At 31.2% G+C, this 20178-nt stretch overlaps 2 protein-coding genes across 3 annotated transcripts; both read left to right on the top strand.

The window, feature by feature from the left end:
* Window positions 1-1396: 1396 nt before the first annotated feature.
* LOC106310282 (plasma membrane-associated cation-binding protein 1) lies at window positions 1397-5802 on the top strand. 2 transcript variants are annotated; one of them, XM_013747521.1, is made up of 5 exons: window positions 1397-1574; window positions 2214-2367; window positions 2707-2796; window positions 2891-2975; window positions 5119-5802. In XM_013747521.1, exons 2-5 carry the CDS (start codon window positions 2257-2259, stop codon window positions 5544-5546), a joined length of 714 nt encoding a protein of 237 aa, XP_013602975.1. In that variant the 5' UTR covers window positions 1397-1574; window positions 2214-2256; the 3' UTR covers window positions 5547-5802. The 2 variants fall into 2 exon arrangements, with proteins under 2 accessions (XP_013602975.1, XP_013602983.1); XM_013747529.1 differs by lacking the exon at window positions 1397-1574 and adding an exon at window positions 1644-1682.
* A 9218-nt stretch (window positions 5803-15020) lies between these two features.
* LOC106311815 (leucine-rich repeat receptor-like serine/threonine-protein kinase BAM3) lies at window positions 15021-18627 on the top strand. Its single transcript, XM_013749112.1, has 2 exons — window positions 15021-17808; window positions 18162-18627. Exons 1-2 carry the CDS (start codon window positions 15234-15236, stop codon window positions 18488-18490), a joined length of 2904 nt encoding a protein of 967 aa, XP_013604566.1. The 5' UTR covers window positions 15021-15233; the 3' UTR covers window positions 18491-18627.
* The last annotated feature ends 1551 nt before the right edge of the window (window positions 18628-20178 follow it).

A 20178-nucleotide genomic window follows, 5' to 3' on the forward strand; every position in this document is an offset into this window, starting at 1 on the left:
AAAACTCGATTTTGCGGTTTTGGCGGAAAAACTCGATTTTACGGTTTCGGCGGGAAAACTAGATTTTACGGTTTCGGCGGAAAACTTGATTTTGNNNGGAAAACTTGATTTTGTGGTTTTGGTGGAAAAACTCAAATTAGGTTTTGGCGGAAAAAAACACAATTTTTTTTTTGACGGAAAAATTTTATTCTTAGTTGTGGAGCAAAAACTCGATTTTGCGATTTTGGGAGGAAAACTTTTGATTTTGATGCTCAACAAATTGGAGGAAAGAATCATATCATATCTTAATTTTTCTAGTTTTATCTTTAAAATTTAAGAACAAAAATAAATGAAATATTTTTTCAATTAAATGAGTTAATCCTGGTACCAGTCCTAACCCTTGATTATAATAGAGTTAAAATAGGGTTGGGTTAAAATAGGGCTGGGCTTATAATAAACAAAAGAGGGCTGAGCCCTAACCCTGTAGTTAACATCCCTAATTAGAAGGATACGAAAGCTGATTATTATTCTTGAAAGTTTTTCGTTTATCTCTCTAGAGAGTTCAAGTATAGCAACACAATGTGCTTGACTCTAAATAAATCCAAAAAATACTTGCATATAGAAAATTCATATCGGTCAACATTTGCGTTTTGGAGCCAGATATTCTTGGTATTGGTCAAAGTATGGGTTTACCAAAAATGTATCCTTCATCAAAAAGATGCATGTTCTAAGAAAACCCCTTTAAATTTCTTATATATATTTTAGGTTTATAATATATATATTACACAAATTAAAAGTCCAAACTACATTTTCAGATTTCGAGGATAATCATAATCCAACTCAAAGTATGACATTAACATCAATGGAATAATCAAAACAGAATAATATAAGGTCTGATGTCTTAAACAGAATAATATACATTATATAATATGAATTTTTGTATATATTAGATAAGAATCATAAGATGCGTATATGTTACACCTACAGATCACCATCCAGAATTAACAATCCGATTGGTGCGGGTCCTACTTTGATATTTGCCAACTCTAATTGATGTGACCGCCAGCTGGCAAATTTTGTTCTGAAATTACCTATTTGCCCTTTTCAACTCCTCTGTTCGACCGTTATTCTGTTTGTTACCTGCGCTGCTGTCATTGACCCTTTTCGGTTATCGAAGACAACCAGGACTAAAATCACAGTAATACCGATTAATCCGGTTTACATTCACGCATCCATTTCAGGGCGTATGGTCAAATATTTACCGGTTTTGTGCTCAGCAGTCGAGTAAAACCATGGTTTGATGATTCAATAGTGGTTTTCTAGGTTTAATGTTTGTTTGATTGCATGAGAAAGTGTTAACCGAAATTTGCCCGCGAAGAGACGAAAACGGTTAAGACTCCAACGAGGCGAGAGGGGTAATACGAGAAAAGAGGGAGGGCAAGAATCGTAATTAATAAGGAAGCCAAGGGGTGAATTGAAGAGAAACCTGTCTATATGACGCGTAAGTGTTTCTTAAATTCAGAGAGACAATTAATCAGTTTTGTGTGTTTCAGAGAAGAAAAGAAGAGGATCTTCAAAGAGATTTATCATCTCAAGTAAGTCTCTTTACCAAACTCATAGTTATATATATATAGCGTCTCGATTGAATATGTAAAATTTGTTGCTCATATTAAGAACTCTGTTTTACTTTTAGGGTTTGTTCGGTATATATTATCCCCAAATCCCCATGTTATGTGGATAAACAAAGTTAATGATCATATAGAGACATGATACACATATAGTATATATATATATATATATCATGTTTTTGTGCTTAATTGTTCTACGTCAAACATATGACAAGTTCATCTTTCATTGTGAAACTCACAGTTGCCTTGATTAGCTTAGGTTTTGATTCAAAAAAGAAAGAAAACAAACACAGTTAAGGCAAGCATAAGAATCTGCGGGGACAAGGAGATTATAGCATCTAGGTTTAGATTATGTGTGTCAATCAAAAACACTATTACCATAAACATATATCTTCATAATTTAGTTTAGACTTTATTGTAGAATTACTGTTGAAAATTAACAAAATATGTTTTCTTCTTTATTTGGTGTTCTTGGGGTTTGTCGTTTTGTAGAACATTAGATATGTACTTTTGTTTTTACTCACCAGTAGATATGTACTATAGACACATGACAGATAAGCAACGTGGGCGTACTATAACATTTATTTTCTTGCTTTTTTTTTACAGAATCGTTCGCGTTGAGACGGTGAATTTAAATTAAATAACAAAAATGGGTTACTGGAATTCGAAGGTCGTTCCAAGGTTCAAGAAGATATTCGAGAAGAATAGTGCAAAGAAGGCTGCTGCTGCTGAAGCTTGCAAGACCTTTGATGAGTCTAAGGTATATATAATTATCTACTTAATTGTAATTTATGCTAACTATGTAGCTATAGGTCCCATGAGACGCCATTATTTTATCATAAATCTATAATATATTGATATGCTCATAAGTTTATCTGTATGATAGGTGTTTATTTAATAGTTTTGTTTGATTCCTGAACAGAAAAGGAAAATAAAAATAATTAGCACGTATTTATTGGACTTTCGTACTTCAGGTTTTTTTTGTCCTGCAATAATTATCGACTCAAGCGATATTTATTGGTGCTATTAGTTAGGAAATTTCATTTTTATGTGTTTGCTAAATGGGCACGTATGATGATCAATGGTGTATGTATGACAGGAAACAATCAACAAGGAAATTGAGGAGAAAAAGACAGAACTCCAACCAAAGGTCGTGGAGACCTATGAGGCCACGTCTGCTGAAGTCAAGGTCCCTATCTTATTTAATTTAAGATATAATTAAGTTTTTAAACCCCATTTACTATGATTGTGTTATTAATTAAACTTAAAATTAAAACGGGCAGGCTTTGGTGAGAGACCCTAAGGAGGCTGGTTTGAAGAAAAACTCAGCGGCTGTGCTGAAGTATCTCGAGGCTCTTGTCGGCATAGGTAATGGTTCAATTACGTATACGCTTTATCATGTGCCTATTATAAATACCCTGACAACAATATTTGTTTGTCTTCTTTTTCTGTCTTGTCTTATATATAAAATTATTGATTATAATCTTCTTTTTCTGTCTTGTCTTATATATAAAATTATTGATTATAATCAAATATTTGCTAGCAGAAACTTTGGATTCCTATCCTACATCTTATATTCTTATACATATGTATATCTCGAGCTTAACTCATTCATAGTAGATATATATATATATATATATATATATATATATATATATATATATAGTAAGATATGTAAATCTCCTAGTTGTGTATATCTCTCTTTTCTTTGTGCGAAGTTGTGTATATCTCTAATAAACCGAAATGTTATCTGTACTATTATCGGAAAAGTGAATTTGTTTATTTGTCATGTTCTCCATAATTTTAGGTTGAGTCACTATTTATTTTTATTATTTAACTGATTACAAATTAATATTAAAAGATTATCTCAAAATAAATGGAAAACCTGTTAAAAAAAGAAAAGATAATTTCATATCTTTATTTTATGTTTATCTACATCTTTCTTTCTTATTCTTTAATTTTTATACTTAATAGTATATATACACATATAATAATTAGATTTATCATTATACTAAAATATTAAAATAGGTTCATAAAAAATAACTAAAATTTTATTTTTATTTGTTTGAAAACTTAATATGTCATGCCATTTTTCTAAATTATTAAATTTATTTTAGTATTAAAATACAACAAAGAAGTATATAAGCAACAATAAATTTGATTTATATTTGTTTGTTAACATGATTTTTTGTCGCTGTATTTTCATTTTTATTCTTATTATTGTAAGAATAAAAAAAAATTTTATTTAAGTAAAAAATTAATATTTATCTGTTTTTTATTTATATATATATATATTATTGGAAATGGAATTATATATTTTTTTTAAAAAATCAAATTATCTGCCTCCAAAATAGAATATTTTCCAAATACTAATTTTATTTACAACAAGTACCTTATATTTATATAATTTTAAAATTTACTCTATTTAAATTTTTTATTTTCAAGAATTCACATAACTATAACTTTGTTTAAATTAAAATATATTTAAAAGACTATTATGTAAAAAAAAATGTGATTCTATTTTTTAAATAAAACCTATATTTTCCAAAATGATTTGTTTTAGCTATAATTATTAAAGTGTGAAAGTTAAAAAGACCTTTTGAAAATGAAAAAAAATATGATTTTATAATAAAAGTACTATTTTATAGGAAAATAACAATTTATATTTTAAAGGAAAAAACAGAGATATAGATATTTCACAATATAATTATACATATATCAATAGTTTTATTTACATTGAAAAGTTCTTTTATTATATATTACATATTAGTGTTTTGTTTGTCCACAAAGTTGGTTTGTTTGAGTGCTTATTCATTTATCATGGGATGTATTTCACAATATAATTATACATATATCAATAGTTTTATTTACTTTGATTAATATAATATGTAAATTTGGGTTCATTTTAACATTCTTGTGATTTTGATTTATTTTGAGATTTTGTAGGTTTTGGTAATTCCAAAAATTTGGTTTAATAACATCACTTTATATAAATAGTTATATATTTTTTTTATTTAATTTGATAATTGTTTATAAATTAATGTAATAAAAACTGGTTAAAGATAGCAATATATTTTAAAATAAAAATATTAATATTGTTATCCCAAAATATTTTTTTTAATCAATAAAAGTGAAAATTAAGAAATTGGAAGATTCATAAAATAGTATAAATTTTTTTTATCAACTTAAAATAATATAAATTTATTTTTAATTTATAAATAGTTCATTTATTAATAAGTATCTATAAAAAATTTGCCCGTAAAAAAATTATGTGCGGACAAAACACCTAGTATTACAATATTTTCGTATTATATTGAACAACTAGCGGGTATCGTATGGTTTCGTCATATTTTCACTAATTCAAAAACGTTAGGTCAAATCTCATCATCTTTTTGGAAAAATATGTTTTGATTAATGATCGGATCACGTTTCTTTCTTCCTATTTTTTATCTTAGATGAAAGTAGTGAGTTTACTTATCTTATATGTGTAATTATGAAATGTAAAATTCAGAATTCCCCGGATCAACGGCTGTGAAAGAAGCTGCCTCTAGCTTCGGAGCTGGCTATGTCGCCGGACCAGTCACGTTCATATTCGAGAAGGTATGTGTGTTCCTTCCAGAGGAGGTTAAGACACGGGAAGTACCTGTGGAGGAAGTGAAGGCCGAAGAACCGGCCAAAACTGAAGAACCGGTCAAAACCGAAGAAACAAGTGGCGAGAAGGAGAAGGAGATTGTTGAAGAGACTAAGAAAGAAGAGACCGTTGCAACCGCGGTCGTTGAGGAGAAGAAACCTGAAGTAGAAAAGGAGGAGGAGAAGAAGCCTGTGGTCGAAGAAGTGAAAAAGGAAGAAGCTGCTCCAGCTCCAGCGGTGGTTGAAACTCCGGTTACGGCACCAGAAACAACGACACCAGCGCCAGTGGCTGAGCCACCAAAGCCTTGATTCGTTTCAAGATGGTATGATTGCCTTCTCTTGTATGAAAACATCTTTGTACGTAACAAAAAAAAAAAAAAAAAAAAACTGAAAGGAACCAAAAAACTTATTTTCATTCTTTTTATTTTATATGGTTTGTCTTTGTGTGGATAAATCTTGTTTTGGAAGTCGTTAATGTGTTTTTATTTTATTTGTATTCATGTGAATTTGTAACAAAATATTGGTGGATGTTTTTTGTGTATAATTATTTGTATGTTTAGACCAAGCTTATCCGATTCAACCCATTCGGACATGTCTTCCAATCACTTTAAAGTACTTGTTGAATAGGTCTCTTCAATTTTGTTTTACTTGTTCATGGAACATCAAAATGACGTTATCTTTTTTTTTTTTTTTCCATTTATATTTTATTAAACAGGCAAAAGCTCAAAACAAAAAACCATACAAGCAAGGCTCATCCCTAAAAACCTAAGCTAACGGGCCAACAAAAGACAAACAAACTAAAACACAGCTTTTGGCCCAAACAGCTTGGTCGGAGAAGCCGAAGTTTACACGCCAAAGAACGCGTGTTGACTTTAACGAAAAAGGAAGACGCGTGTCAACCCGAAACAACAAGGCGATACACGCGTCACATAACCAGACACCGTCATCGATCGACGGCAAATACGAAAAACAACCGCGAGTTTCACCAGACTCGCCGGGAAATCACCCAGGGCCTTTGCCAGAACGACCGAAACCACCTCCAACGACTGTATTGGAAGGTTGTTGGAATCAGCTTCTTCAATCAAAGGTGTTAGAGAGATCAATCGAAACGAAATCGAGATCTCATCCAAGCTGAGGCCCACAATCACCTTAAACCCGACACATACCTCGATCACTCCCGAGGAAACCAAACTATGCCAACCCCCAACATCCAATTCTATGGCCGAAGAGCACCACCGCAAGCACACGAAACGGCTCGAGACAGAATACCCAAAACGCCGGATAGTTCCGCCGAAAGGAGCGCGAACCACCAGAAGCAAAAGCCGGCTACACGCCGTCAAGAGGACCGCCGTGTACCAGAGTCGATTGTCTATGCTCGGGAGGGGAACCACCGCGACTCTCGAACTCTCAAAATCTCAGAGAGAGAAGAGAGAGAAAGTCTACCATTCCCCTAACATTCAAAATGACGTTATCTTATTTACTTGCACAATTTGTTAATGTTTTCTCGTCAATGATATTACTGTCAAGGTTCATGGAACATTAACAAATCTCATAAGAAAACAAAGTTACGTTAGACAAATTAAAACGAGGGGAGATAAGATCACGTCGCTTCTATATTATAAGTCCATGGATCTATTTGCACATATTTTGTATAACGTTAGGTTTGCTTTACCTATAAACGGGATTCTCTAATCGACAACCATTTGTGAAAATTTCCATTATTTTTGTTAGTATAACTTGAAATATTTTATGGATGAAACTGATTGTGATGGGTTTAGGTGCACGTGAAATTTGATTTGTCTAACAGAAAGAGGAGGGCACATCGGATTTATTTAAGATTGTTGATACGTGCAAGTAACTAGGAACCTTATAAATTGCAGACCAAGAAACATATATATAATATGCAACAAAAGTTCTAATTTCTTAATTCAAATGAAGTGGTAAGCAACTTATCTCCTAATCACACTATCTTCTCTAAAATATATTCGCTCTTTTCCTTAAGAAAACAGTAGCGTAATATTCCACTATACCCACGGTAGGCCTAATAAGAAATCAAATCATTTTCAATTTTAGAATTTAGTGATGTTCTTGGTTTTGACTGACCAATTCAATCCTTTCTTTATAGTTTTCCAAACCCGGTCCATCTTTGCCACTAATAGTTCAATATATTAGCTTGGATACATATGCTCTCATCGATCTATACTAAAACAACGGGTTAGCTTTCCGACCGTCCAAATACATAGCCGTATCTTGAAGTTGAAATTTAATGTCTTACTAGATTCTGATGGGTATATTTTTTGTTTTTTTGTTTTTTTCTGAAAAATTTAATTTTTATATTTGTGTTATTTTTATAATCAAATTTTTATTTAATTTAAAATAGATTTTGGTATCTGTATTAAATATGTCAAATTGCATAACTATACACTTGTGCCATATGCATTTCAGAAATTATTTTTAAACTTTGTTTCTAAAGTTTGCAACATATTAATTTTTCTTAATAGTTACCTAACATAATTAGTCAAGAATATTCGTCCCCGGAAAATCTGACTCGAAATCGACCCCAAAATCAAAGTCTCATATTCTATTAGACCTATCCTATATACTCGAACGGTTCTTAAAGTATTATATCTGAAAACTAATATCAAATCCAACCCACACTAAAAGAACAAAGTTTTTGAAAAATATTTGAAAAAATATTTTTTTAGTATATTCTGTTAAATATATATGTAAATGGGTTAATATGGTCTTCGTTAACATTAAGTAAAATCATATTTAATAAATATATTTTAATCGAATAACCTATTTAAAATCCGTTAAACTAAAACCCGTAGAATATATTTTTATAAATAATACTTCCATAAGAATACAGACCGTCATTAACACATGACTATATCAGAAACCACCCACATTCCTGAAAATTATGTATAAAACGCAAATCAATGAATCAAACTTTGAAGGAAGGAAAATAACTATTCAGTAAAAAAGAAAGAAATGTAATTGATGCTTTCGAAAAAAAAATGTAACTTTTTTTTGTGAGAAACTAATAGAACGTGGTTAGTGGTAAACAATAAGGATTATTTTGATTTAATAATATTAATAGTTGGACACAGCTATTATCAATTGGATATGTTATTAATTTAACAGTATTGATTCTCTGGCCCTCTAAAACATTTTCTTAATGATCAAAGTATTTTGGATCTTATGATCTATAGTTTTCTTGGGCCGGAGATCAAGTGTCTTTTACTTTCCATGTCCATCTAAATTCAATACCGAGAAACCTTTTCTTCGATCTGATCACAAAACTGTCTTGCGTGTTACTGTTTTTCTCTTTCAATCGAAATAACAAACTAACAATTCTCGAATCAACTTCCAAATGGTAAATACGATGAGTTGCTCCCATTTCTTTATTGTTTTGTACTTCAATCTACTTTCTTCAATCCCAAGTGAAAACTCTTGCATATTTATCCAAACAGTTATTACATTTTATTTGTATCTCTAGACCAATCCGACCTTAAATTATTTTAATTTTATTTATAAATTTTGGTAGTTTATACTACAATACTACATATTACTTAAATCATGAGCTCAAGGCCCTGATTGGCAGAGCATTAGCATTAGCAGTAACAGTATGCTATAGAAGCAGTATGCTGCAGGAGGTGTATGCTTTAACTAAACTGTTTAATAGTATGATTGGTAGAGCAGTATGGATATGCTATTTAAAATTATTATATAATATATTTTATTTTAATTAATATATTAATATATTATTTTTAATGAATATATTTCTAATATATATATATATATATATATATATATATATATATTAACATATAGAATTAAAAAGATATAAAATTAATTTATTTTATTTAAAAATTTTAAAAATTATGTTTATATCGAAAATATTATTTAAAAATAAAATTTTTAATTAAAATATCTATATTTTAAAATAATATTTCACTTTTAAAATAAATTAAATATATAAATTAAATTATATATTTTAAATGTGAAAAACTATTTAAAAAAATATTTTTATTATAAATTAATTTTAGAAATCAAAATTTTATTTTTGGGATATAAAAATAATTTTATGATATTATAAAATAAAATAAAAGAATTAATTATATATTTTCTTTAATTTTATAAATTATGTATGTAAATGCTCTTCTAAAAGCTTCATGTGAGATCATTGGCCAAAAAGCATTTGGAGAGTATTTGGAGAGCATTTGGAGAGCATTTGCATTTAATAAATGTTTTTCTAACAATTGTTAATTAGATAATGTAGAGCATAATGCTAATGCTAATGCTAATGCTAATGCTCTACCAATGAAGGTTTTATTCTTTAGACATCTCAAAATCATGATGGCTATGTTCTATAAAGCATAAAACAAGGTATTTTGTACTACATAGTCGATATATATTTTTATACGTTCCCTCCACTCAACTCAGTGGATTACAACCACTCCAAGCCTTAACCGAGTTTACCAGACGCCAACGATCCGGTTTAAATCAGTTCACTGCATAGAGTGGTTGTCAAGTGAGCGAAATCGGACCAAACTAAAATAAAGTCTCCCTTTGTCTTGGAATCTTATAGACACTTTCAAAACAATTCTTTAAGACATTAACATGCCATTAACGTAAGAAGATATTTTTATATTACGATATATCCTACTATATAAAAGGGACTAAATCCCTCTTTTCTAAACCCTGCCACATGGGCAAAATATTGTGAACCAATCAAGATGTCATGTCATCCGGACTGGGCTTGTGTTTAAAAAAAAAAACTATTTTCAGAGCCCATTCGACCCATCTCGAAGCCTATTCCTGAGCCACTCTCTCATAAGCATAATCTCGTGTTCTAAATACCCCGTGTTAAATTTTTTAAAACACTCATATCTTAGAAATAGTTTAGAAAATATTTTTATATAAATGTTTTTTTCTTGAATAATATTTCATTATAATTTTTTGTATCTTTTTAACTTTTATAATAAAAATATTGTTTTCAGACAGCAACAAAATATATATAAGAATTATCTTATTTTTAAAACTTTTGATAATTTTATTATATTATTTTAGAATCAATTATTTAATATTAATATAACATATAAATTTTATATGATTAAAATAAAATTTGTTTTTAATTATATATAAAATTCATTAAGGGTATTGTTTTAATTAACACATTATCGAATCAGTTAAAAATTAGTAATAAATCAATGACCTATCTAAAAGTCTAAAACCTAATAAAATATGACAAATAAGAAAAACTAACTAAATTTTAATATAAAATAGAAATTTGATATTACTAATATAAAATTCATTTTTTAATATATATATATATATATAATTAAGGGTAATTTTTTAATTAATAAATTAGTGACTTAGCTAAAAATAAATAATAAATCAATGATTTAGCTAAAACCTAATAAAAACATGACAAAAAAGCTAATTTACTAAAATTATGGATAATATAAAATATGATTGATTCTTTAATACAAAATTAAAATTAGAGTTTTGTTAAATAAAACATAAGTTTGCCGTATCGGTGTTACAAAAAAAACAATCATTAATAGTGTCGTAGGAATTATGTCTTTCCCATTAGCGACTAAAATTGAAGCAGAGTGTTGGAGGATAGCTCAACGTATAGACGAGATTATGGAGATTGATATGGGAGTTGAGATAACGGATACAATTGTTCCTCTGCAAAGAAACGCTCATACTAGACATCCTGGATAAATGAAAGAGACATATCTGGACTTGGCTTTGTGTTAATGGATGGGGACTTTCCAATGCTGTTTGGAGCAAGGGCCGATATACACGCACCAAATCACCACTGCAAGCGGAAGCTGAAGGTTTGGTATGGACAATGCAAGTGATATTGAAGTTTGGACACAAAGAAATGGTCTTTTCAATCGACTGTGAACAACTGGTTATACTCATTCAAAAGGAGAAAGATTGGCCTGCGTTGGACTGGGAGCTCGACAAAATACAGGCTGTATCCAAAGAATTTTCTGAACTTTCTATTGCTTATATTCCTAGATCTTTAAAATTCCGTACGAATAGCCTAGCAAAAGGTGTCCGATCACGCGCATCTCGATCAACTTTTGTAAACCCTTTTGCACCAAGTTGGCTAGCCCCACAAGCTAGCATGAGGGCGCAAAAAAAGAGAATAAAGTTGAAAGTGAAACTAAATATCCCAATGAACAAATTTATCAGAAGTCCATATTTATGTGGATGTCTATATGGGACAAACAATTTTTTTTAGACAATTATAGAATATAGTCACGAAAATCAATCCTAAAATATATAATTTAAGAAAACCATTTAAACAAACCATCAAAATTTTCAATATTATACCAAATAAGAATATAAAGACCAACTATATTCTCTTCATGTATAATGTGTTGTGGTAAGATTCAAAAAAATTAACTTACTTTACACTAAGGGAAAATTAAATTTTTAATTCCAAATTTACAGTAAAAACATAACATTTTATAAAACTAAACAATTGACATAATAGTAAAAAAATATAAAAAAAATCAAAATACGACATAATAGTACAAAAATATAAAAAAATCAAAATACTATCCGCGCATAGCGCGGACAAGGACCTAGTGTTCTTTAATAATACCAGAAGTATATTTAAGGAAACACGTTGGTAGATGATTAGAAATTCTGGTAAATTGTACTATTAAAGGTAGTTTTCTAAGAGCATCTCCAATGTGCACCTCTAGATTTTCCTCTAAAATAGAGATCTTTATTATAGAGTTGAAAATGCTCTAATGTATGCTTCTATAATAGAGTTTTTCTATTTTAGAGGAAAATATAGAAAAAAGTTATTTTTTGCCTTTTGCCTCTATATTTAGAGGTAGAAATATCATATCTCTATATTTTCCCCTATAAATAGAGGAACTTTATTATAGAGGCATACATTGGAGTATTTTCACCTTTATAATAGAGTTTCTCTATTTTAAGAGAAAATATAGAGATAGAAATATAAAATGAACGCCAAAGAAAACCTCAAAACAAAACAACAGAAATATACCTAGAAAAAAATGCACAACAAATACACGAGGCAAAGACAAAGCCATTTTACCAATAAAGTTGGCAACGAAAAACGAAGTAGTCGCTCCATAAAGTCTCAATTCAAAACCCATAGCCATTTACTGAGAAAGTTTTGCAATTCAAATAAAGTCGAACCATAGCCATTTACCACAAAGATTAGTGCTGCAACTGAAAAGGAATAAGGACGAAGACTTTAACTCGTTCTAAAAAAGACTCTAGCTCTCGTTTCTCTATATTACCTGCACAACAAAAATGTTGAAATATTGTATTTGAAACCCTAGTCCCTAGAAAGATGTAAATGTACTTCTTCATTGTTTACAAAAATGTTGGTTCCTGCAACTCCAAATTTCATATCCTCCGAGAATAAATAAATATAAAATGATGGGGTGGGTTCTTCACGGATGATTGCGGATGAGTTTCCATGATGATGTTATGATAGGTAATATATCCATAGATCATTAATGATTAGTTTATATCGATTCATATAAAACTAGATGTTTTCCTACTAGTTTGGACCAGCCAAATTTGTCACGATTATAACATATTTTAGACGATTAGTATCATGCACGGTCGAAAAGGAGTAAGCCGGACCTAGCCTAAGAAAACAATGTTCAGTAGTCTCAAAACCAACAATCCAGCGTTGGATTAGTCCAGTCCGTAGCAACATTTGTAGTTTTCATCAATCATAGAATATAGAAACGAGGGTTTAGGGTTGTATATTCAGTTACAAAACCAGATAAACAAGTATTAATTGTCTCTTTACTTGAGTGTTTTTCTTCACTTTCATTTTGAAATTTTCATATATTCTTGAAGAAAATTAAAAGTAAAAGTTGCGACGTTCATTTTAGAAAAAAATAGCATGCTCCAAAAATTACTAATAATCAGCTGTCGTTGGCTTTTCTTTTTCACTTTAGACCAGCAAAGGTAATGGGTGAGGGCCTCCTCTTTGTTCTTCTCAAATTTTAGGAATCTATCTTAATAATCGTAAACCGAAAACAAAATCGGAAAAACTAAAAAGAGCCCATGAAATAGCAAAAATTCAAACTACTCTAGTTTTCAGATGCATTAGTTTGTACAAAGGTCTTTTTTCATTTGTATAAATGTAACATTTTTTTTCAAAAAAAAAAAGCAAAAATTAAGTATCGATTTGGTTAGAATATTATTTTTACTAATATACAAATGAACTAAGAAATTCTTTATCACACATTTCAACGCCAAGTATTTTCGAAATTCAAACCCTTATTGTTGCTGTATAGTTTCTTGTAACGTTTCATCTTATGAATATAAACATGTATTCCCTTCAACTTATTATGTTAATATAAATAGCATACTATACGCTCATTCATAGAAATAGTTTCTCTTTTGATCACATGCCATGTTAAGTTCCTGTTGTAGTTGTTCTTATAAATTTGATGCAATTAAAAATGATTTAAAATAATATATACTACTGTTTGTTTTTGCAGGTTCATAGTGTGAAAGTTTCGAGAAGTTTTAGCTGTTGATACATTGGGTACAGAAATAGAATCCTTGACAGAGAAGTTATTAATTTCTTCTATAACAACAAAAACAAAAACAAAAAGAGCAGCACAATTACCAAAGATTCTAGTTACTTTGGACTAGTTTAGTGGTTGGACAAAGACAATGCATGGCCTCTTAAATCTGATGGATTATATTTTGATTTTTAGTTAATGAACATAGAATGACATAAAGGTAGGGTGTTTATTTCATAATATAGGGTAAGCATATGATTTATAATTAGTTGGTGAATTCCACCCGAACGAAAACAAAAATTGATTCATACGTTCCACCAAAATGATAAGACAGTTAAGAAAAACACAATTCAAAATGACAATGCATGTGATATTGCGTGTGTTTTCTTTGTGATATTGTGTGTTTCTTATTTTATTTTTTTCCTATATTACATTTTAAGGATTTTTTATAAAAGCATTTCAATATTTTTTATATTGATTACAAGATACATAATATGTCATATAATATTTTCGCCTTTACTGGCCTATTTGGACATGTTAATTTAAACAATTGTTCTCAATTAAAAAAAAAACAATATAAACTTTTAACTTGTCATAGATTTTTTTTTAAAAACTAATTTGTCATAGATAGAGTTTGATTTTTTTCTTTTTGAACTTTGATAGAGTTTGATTTCAGACTAAGGTAAGATTAATGTTGGAAATAATTGTTCTTAATCTGGTTTTACAGCTCAGAATTTCATGATCTTATCAAATCAAAATTTAAAAAAATTATTTTCTTAAAACCCAGTAGACTAGGTGAGTCTGTCCTTTATATGAAACCTAATTCAAATAATCCTATAATTGAGAGATTAAAAAAAGAAAGAAAAATCAAACCAAAAGATAAAGAGAAGGTAAAAAAAGAAGGCAAGAGGCACTAATCTTTAGTTTTATAAATTTTTCTCCATTAAAGAGAAAGCGATGATGTCTGCTCTCATCTTTTAAGAAAGTGTGTATATTGCGTTTGCTTTTCTCAAAAGCAATAGACTCATCAACCAAAAAAAATAAAAATAAAGCTCAATCCAAAAGACGAAGAATGCTTTGGATACTGCAACTTCTTTTTCACCTTTCTTTTAAAAAAAATCAATTACAATTTTTTTTTTTTTTTTTTTTTTTTTTTTGTAACAAAAATCAATTACAATTACAATTACAATTTTCACGTTTTTTATTTTATAAAAAGAAAGAAACTGAAGGCTTGAAATAATGATGATCCTCTTCACTTATTAAGCCACTCACTATAAGTAGCAAAACTACAGAAAGGTGAAAGCATGATGATCTTTAATGATGATGATCTCCTTGGATCAAGATCTCTAAGGTTTTGCAGTTTCTTCGAAGACCCTTCTTCCCTTTCACTTCTCTGAACTTCAGATTCGTGTCGGAGAAATTTTTGTTTTTTTCTGATGTTACAATGGCAGACAAGATATTCACTTTCTTCCTACTCTTGTCTTCATTCTCTCCTCTCCTTTGTTCTTCTTCGAGTTCATCTCTTAACCTCTCACTAATAAGACAAGCAAACGTCCTTGTCTCTCTAAAGAAAAGCTTTGACTCCTATGATCCTTCTCTTGATTCATGGAACCTTCCAAACTTCAAATCTCTCTGTTCTTGGACAGGCGTTTCTTGCGACAACTTGAACCAGTCCATTACTCGTCTCGACATCTCTAACCACAACATCTTCGGCACGCTCTCGCCAGAGATCCGTAAGCTCTCGAGCCTAGAGGTCTTAAACATCTCAAACAACGCCTTTGAAGGAGAGCTTAAGCCACTTGAGTTCGGTCAAATGTCTCAGCTCGTGACTCTCGACGCTTACAACAACAACTTCAACGGATCACTTCCTCTGTCTCTAACCAAACTCACTAAGCTCGGTTACTTAAACCTTGGAGGAAACTACTTTAACGGTGAGATCCCTAGAAGCTACGGAGATTTCTTGCGTCTCAAGCATCTAGACTTATCAGGAAATGACCTAAGTGGAAGAATCCCTGACGAGTTAGGAAACATCACGACTCTGGAGAAGCTATACTTAGGTTACGACAACGACTTCCACGGGATACCTAAAGGCTTAGGGAGCTTGATCAATCTTGTTCTGTTGGATTTAGCTAACTGCAGCTTGAGAGGATCAGTTCCTTCAGAACTAGGGCACCTCAAGAACTTGGAGGTTCTGTTTCTTCAGATCAATGAGCTCACAGGTTCTATTCCTAGAGAGTTAGGGAACATGACAAACCTCAAGACTCTTGATCTCTCCTACAACTCTCTACAAGGAGAGATTCCTCCAGAGCTCTCTGGACTTCAAAAGCTTCAAGTGTTCAACCTCTTCTTCAACAGATTACACGGCGAGATTCATGAGTTCGTATCTCACTTTCCTGATTTGGAAATTCTCAAGCTTTGGCACAATAACTTCACTGGAAAGATTCCTAAGAAGCTTGGATCAAACGGTAAGCTTGTAGAGATCGACTTGTCTACCAATAAGCTCACAGGTTTGATCCCTGAATCACTCTGTTTCGGAAGAAAGCTAAGGATTCTCATTCTCTTCAACAACTTCTTGTTCGGTTCTATTCCTCAAGATCTTGGCCGATGCGAGCCGCTTTGGAAATTCCGTCTAGGTCAGAACTTTCTGACAGGTAAACTTCCAAAGGGTTTGGTTTATTTGCCACATTTATGGCTTCTTGAGCTTCAAAACAACTTCTTGACCGGCGAAATCAAAGAACAAGAAGCTGGAAAAGAAAGATCGTCTAACCTCAGTCAGATCAATCTGTCTAACAATAGGTTATCCGGACCGATCCCTGGTTCAATCAAGAACCTCAGAAGCCTTCAGATTCTTCTTCTTGGCTCCAACCGATTCACCGGACAAATCCCCGGTGAAATCGGAAGGTTAAAGGATCTTCTCAAGATTGACATGAGCATGAATAGCTTGTCAGGCAAGGTACCTCCAGAGTTTGGTGAGTGTCAGTCATTGACCTACTTAGATTTGAGCCATAACCAGCTCTCAGGTCAGATTCCGGTTCAGATATCGCAGATTCGGATGCTAACTTATCTGAATGTTTCTTGGAACTCGTTAAACCAGAGCCTCCCCGTTGAGCTCGGATACTTGAAGAGCTTAACATCAGTAGATTTCTCACACAACAACTTCTCCGGTCCAGTACCGCCAACTCTAGGGCAATTCTCTTACTTCAACAACACGTCATTCCTCGGAAACCCTTTTCTCTGCGGATACTCTTCCAACCCTTGCAACGGTTCTCAAAACCAATCTCAATCTCAGCTTCTTAACCAGAAAAATGCTAATTCCCATGGCGAAAACTCCGCGAAATTCAAGATGTTATTAGGGTTAGGGTTACTAGGTTTCTTCCTGATGTTCATGGTTTTAGCTCTGGTCAATAATTGGAGAATGAGAAGGAATAGTCCGAATCTATGGAAGCTCATCGGATTCCAAAAGCTTGGTTTCGGAAGTGAGCACGTTTTGGAATGCGTTAAAGAGAACAATGTGATCGGTAAAGGCGGTGCAGGGATCGTCTACAAAGGCTTAATGCCAAACGGTGAAGAAGTTGCGGTCAAAAAGCTTTTAACCGTAAGCAAAGGATCATCACACGACAACGGTCTATCCGCTGAGATTCAGACATTAGGTAGGATCAGACACAGAAACATTGTGAGATTGATCGCTTTTTGTTCAAACAAAGACGTGAATCTCCTTGTTTACGAGTACATGCCTAATGGTAGTCTCGGAGAAGCCTTGCACGGGAAAGCAGGAGTGTTTTTGAAATGGGAAACGCGGTTACAAATAGCGTTGGAAGCGGCTAAAGGATTGTGTTATCTACACCACGATTGCTCGCCGCTTATAATTCACCGCGATGTGAAATCAAACAACATCTTGTTAGGACCTGAGTTTGAAGCTCATGTTGCTGATTTTGGGCTTGCTAAGTTTATGATGCAAGACAATGGAGCTTCACAGTGTATGTCATCGGTCGCAGGCTCATACGGCTACATTGCTCCAGGTACATTGTAGAATCCAAATATTTGTTTCTTGCATAACACGTAACATTCAAACCGAATAGTTGATTAACATGTCACATTCAAAACTAGGGCCAGCATGCAGTTGTAAATTATAACGAATGATTTGTTAGCTATATATTTAACAATATTTTATTAATTAGCTATGTGAAAACTATAGTTTTAGTATATAATTACACAAGTAATTTTCTTTTCGAGTTTTAGGTCATGTTTTGCTTAGTACTATATGGTTTCGATATAACTAATCTGACGAAACTAAACTATCAGTGTTTGGTTTAGTTAAACTTGTGTATAGATGGTCGATCTAAACCTATCTTACCCGATTTTTATCATGTAGAATACGGATATACACTGAGAATAGACGAGAAGAGCGATGTGTACAGCTTCGGGGTGGTGCTACTGGAGCTAATAACGGGTCGAAGACCACTAGATAAATTTGGAGAAGAAGGGATAGACATTGTGCAATGGTCAATGATTCAGACAAATTGTAATAGACAAGGTGTGGTAAAGATCATTGACCAGAGATTGAGCAATGTGCCATTGGGAGAAGCCATGGAACTGTTCTTTGTGGCCATGTTATGTGTTCAAGAACATAGTGTGGAGAGACCGACTATGAGAGAGGTTGTCCAGATGATTTCTCAAGCTAAACAGCCAAATACTATCTAAATCCAGTGATTTTATATATATGAGTTAAATATTTTTGTATGTTCTATGTGTTTTATAGAGGCGTTTTAGAAATGTAACGATGGTTTGGTGATATGAGGGGGTTAGGAACTCATCCCAATGGGGGGTTCTAGCCAAAAGGGCAAAAAGTTCTTAAAATACATATATATATATATGTATATATCTATATATATATAAATATGTTGGTATCTCTCCTGCTTTGCTACATGGAAAGTCGTTCGCTGCAGAGGCGACACATGTCCGTCACAATATTATTTGGGTTTCAGACTTATAAATTTTGGGCCTTATACAACTCTAATTTTTCAAGTTCGGTAATCCACAAAGTCCACCTCTGAACCAGCAGCCGTAATCAATTATATATAGATAGATAACAAAAAAAATTCACGTCATCGTAAACTACTTTACCACTTAAATTATTTGTCGGTCTCTTTAGGCTCTATTATTTATGACTCTAAACTTTGATTTGGATCTATACAATAATATTATTCTTACTATAGTCAACTAGCAAATGAAAAATATATTAGATTCATCCGCCAATTTATTTTTCTAAGTTAATATATGGTCAATAATTGTATCCCAATTTTAATTTATAAATAAATAGAATGATGAAAGGTTTGAGATTAAACATTAAAATCGATGTGCCTTTAACCAGTACTACAAAGCTCTGCACACATGAAATTAGCCATGTGTTTACCCGTAACTAAAGAATCCAACCTTACCAAATAAAAAACAAAATCTAAACTAAATCAAATTTCATAAATCAGGTATATTTCTATATATCATGTATTCTATATTTTTCTGAAACTAAAATATCAAAAACAAACGAGAACCGAACCAAAATCAATAAGTATCTCAATTTGAAATATAATTTACAAATCTAAAATATTAAATAAACTTAGTTTTACAGTAACAAATATCATAAACTTATTATTTATAAACTGAACTATCCAAAATGAATTATATGAATACCATTTCCCTAAATTATTTAAAATTATATAAACTACCTGATAATTTATCTAAAAAACTTAAATCACCTGTCTTTTTTTTTGGCAAAAAATAATTTATCAATAAAATTTACTCAAATTAACCAAAATAATCTAAAACGTCTGTAACCGAAAGAGACCCGATTTTATTTTTGATATTAGTTGGTTCCTCACTTTGTTGTCCAAACTGTACCAAAAAAACAAAATATCTGAACGAGATTGAATCAAATTTTATAAATAATCGAACATATCTTATATCTGTAGAATTAAAAAATAAAATAAAATAAACCAAAACAATTCCAAAAAAAATAATTATAAAAAAGTTTGAATTTAAAAAAAGTATAATTCGAAAACATAAAAAAATATGTTTTTTATTTAAATAATTATTTGTTATATATATATCAAGAACAAGGATATAAGAGTCTTTTGCCACTTATTGAAGATGCCCCTTTAGTGATGGTAAAGATCAATAATGGTACCATGAATGTGGTAAACATGAAATTTCACCTATTATCTATTTAAAGTTAATATTTTATTTTATTATGTCAAATTGAACTAAGAATAATAAGAAGAGATATATATATATATATATATATATATATATTATCATATTTATTCTGAATTGTTTTTTGCTAATTTTGTATTCTCTGAAAAAATAGAATAATGAAGGATATTGTCATTTTAATT

The sequence above is a fragment of the Brassica oleracea genome, chromosome C1 (assembly GCF_000695525.1).
Source record: "Brassica oleracea var. oleracea cultivar TO1000 chromosome C1, BOL, whole genome shotgun sequence".
NCBI classification, from domain to species: Eukaryota; Viridiplantae; Streptophyta; class Magnoliopsida; order Brassicales; family Brassicaceae; genus Brassica; species Brassica oleracea.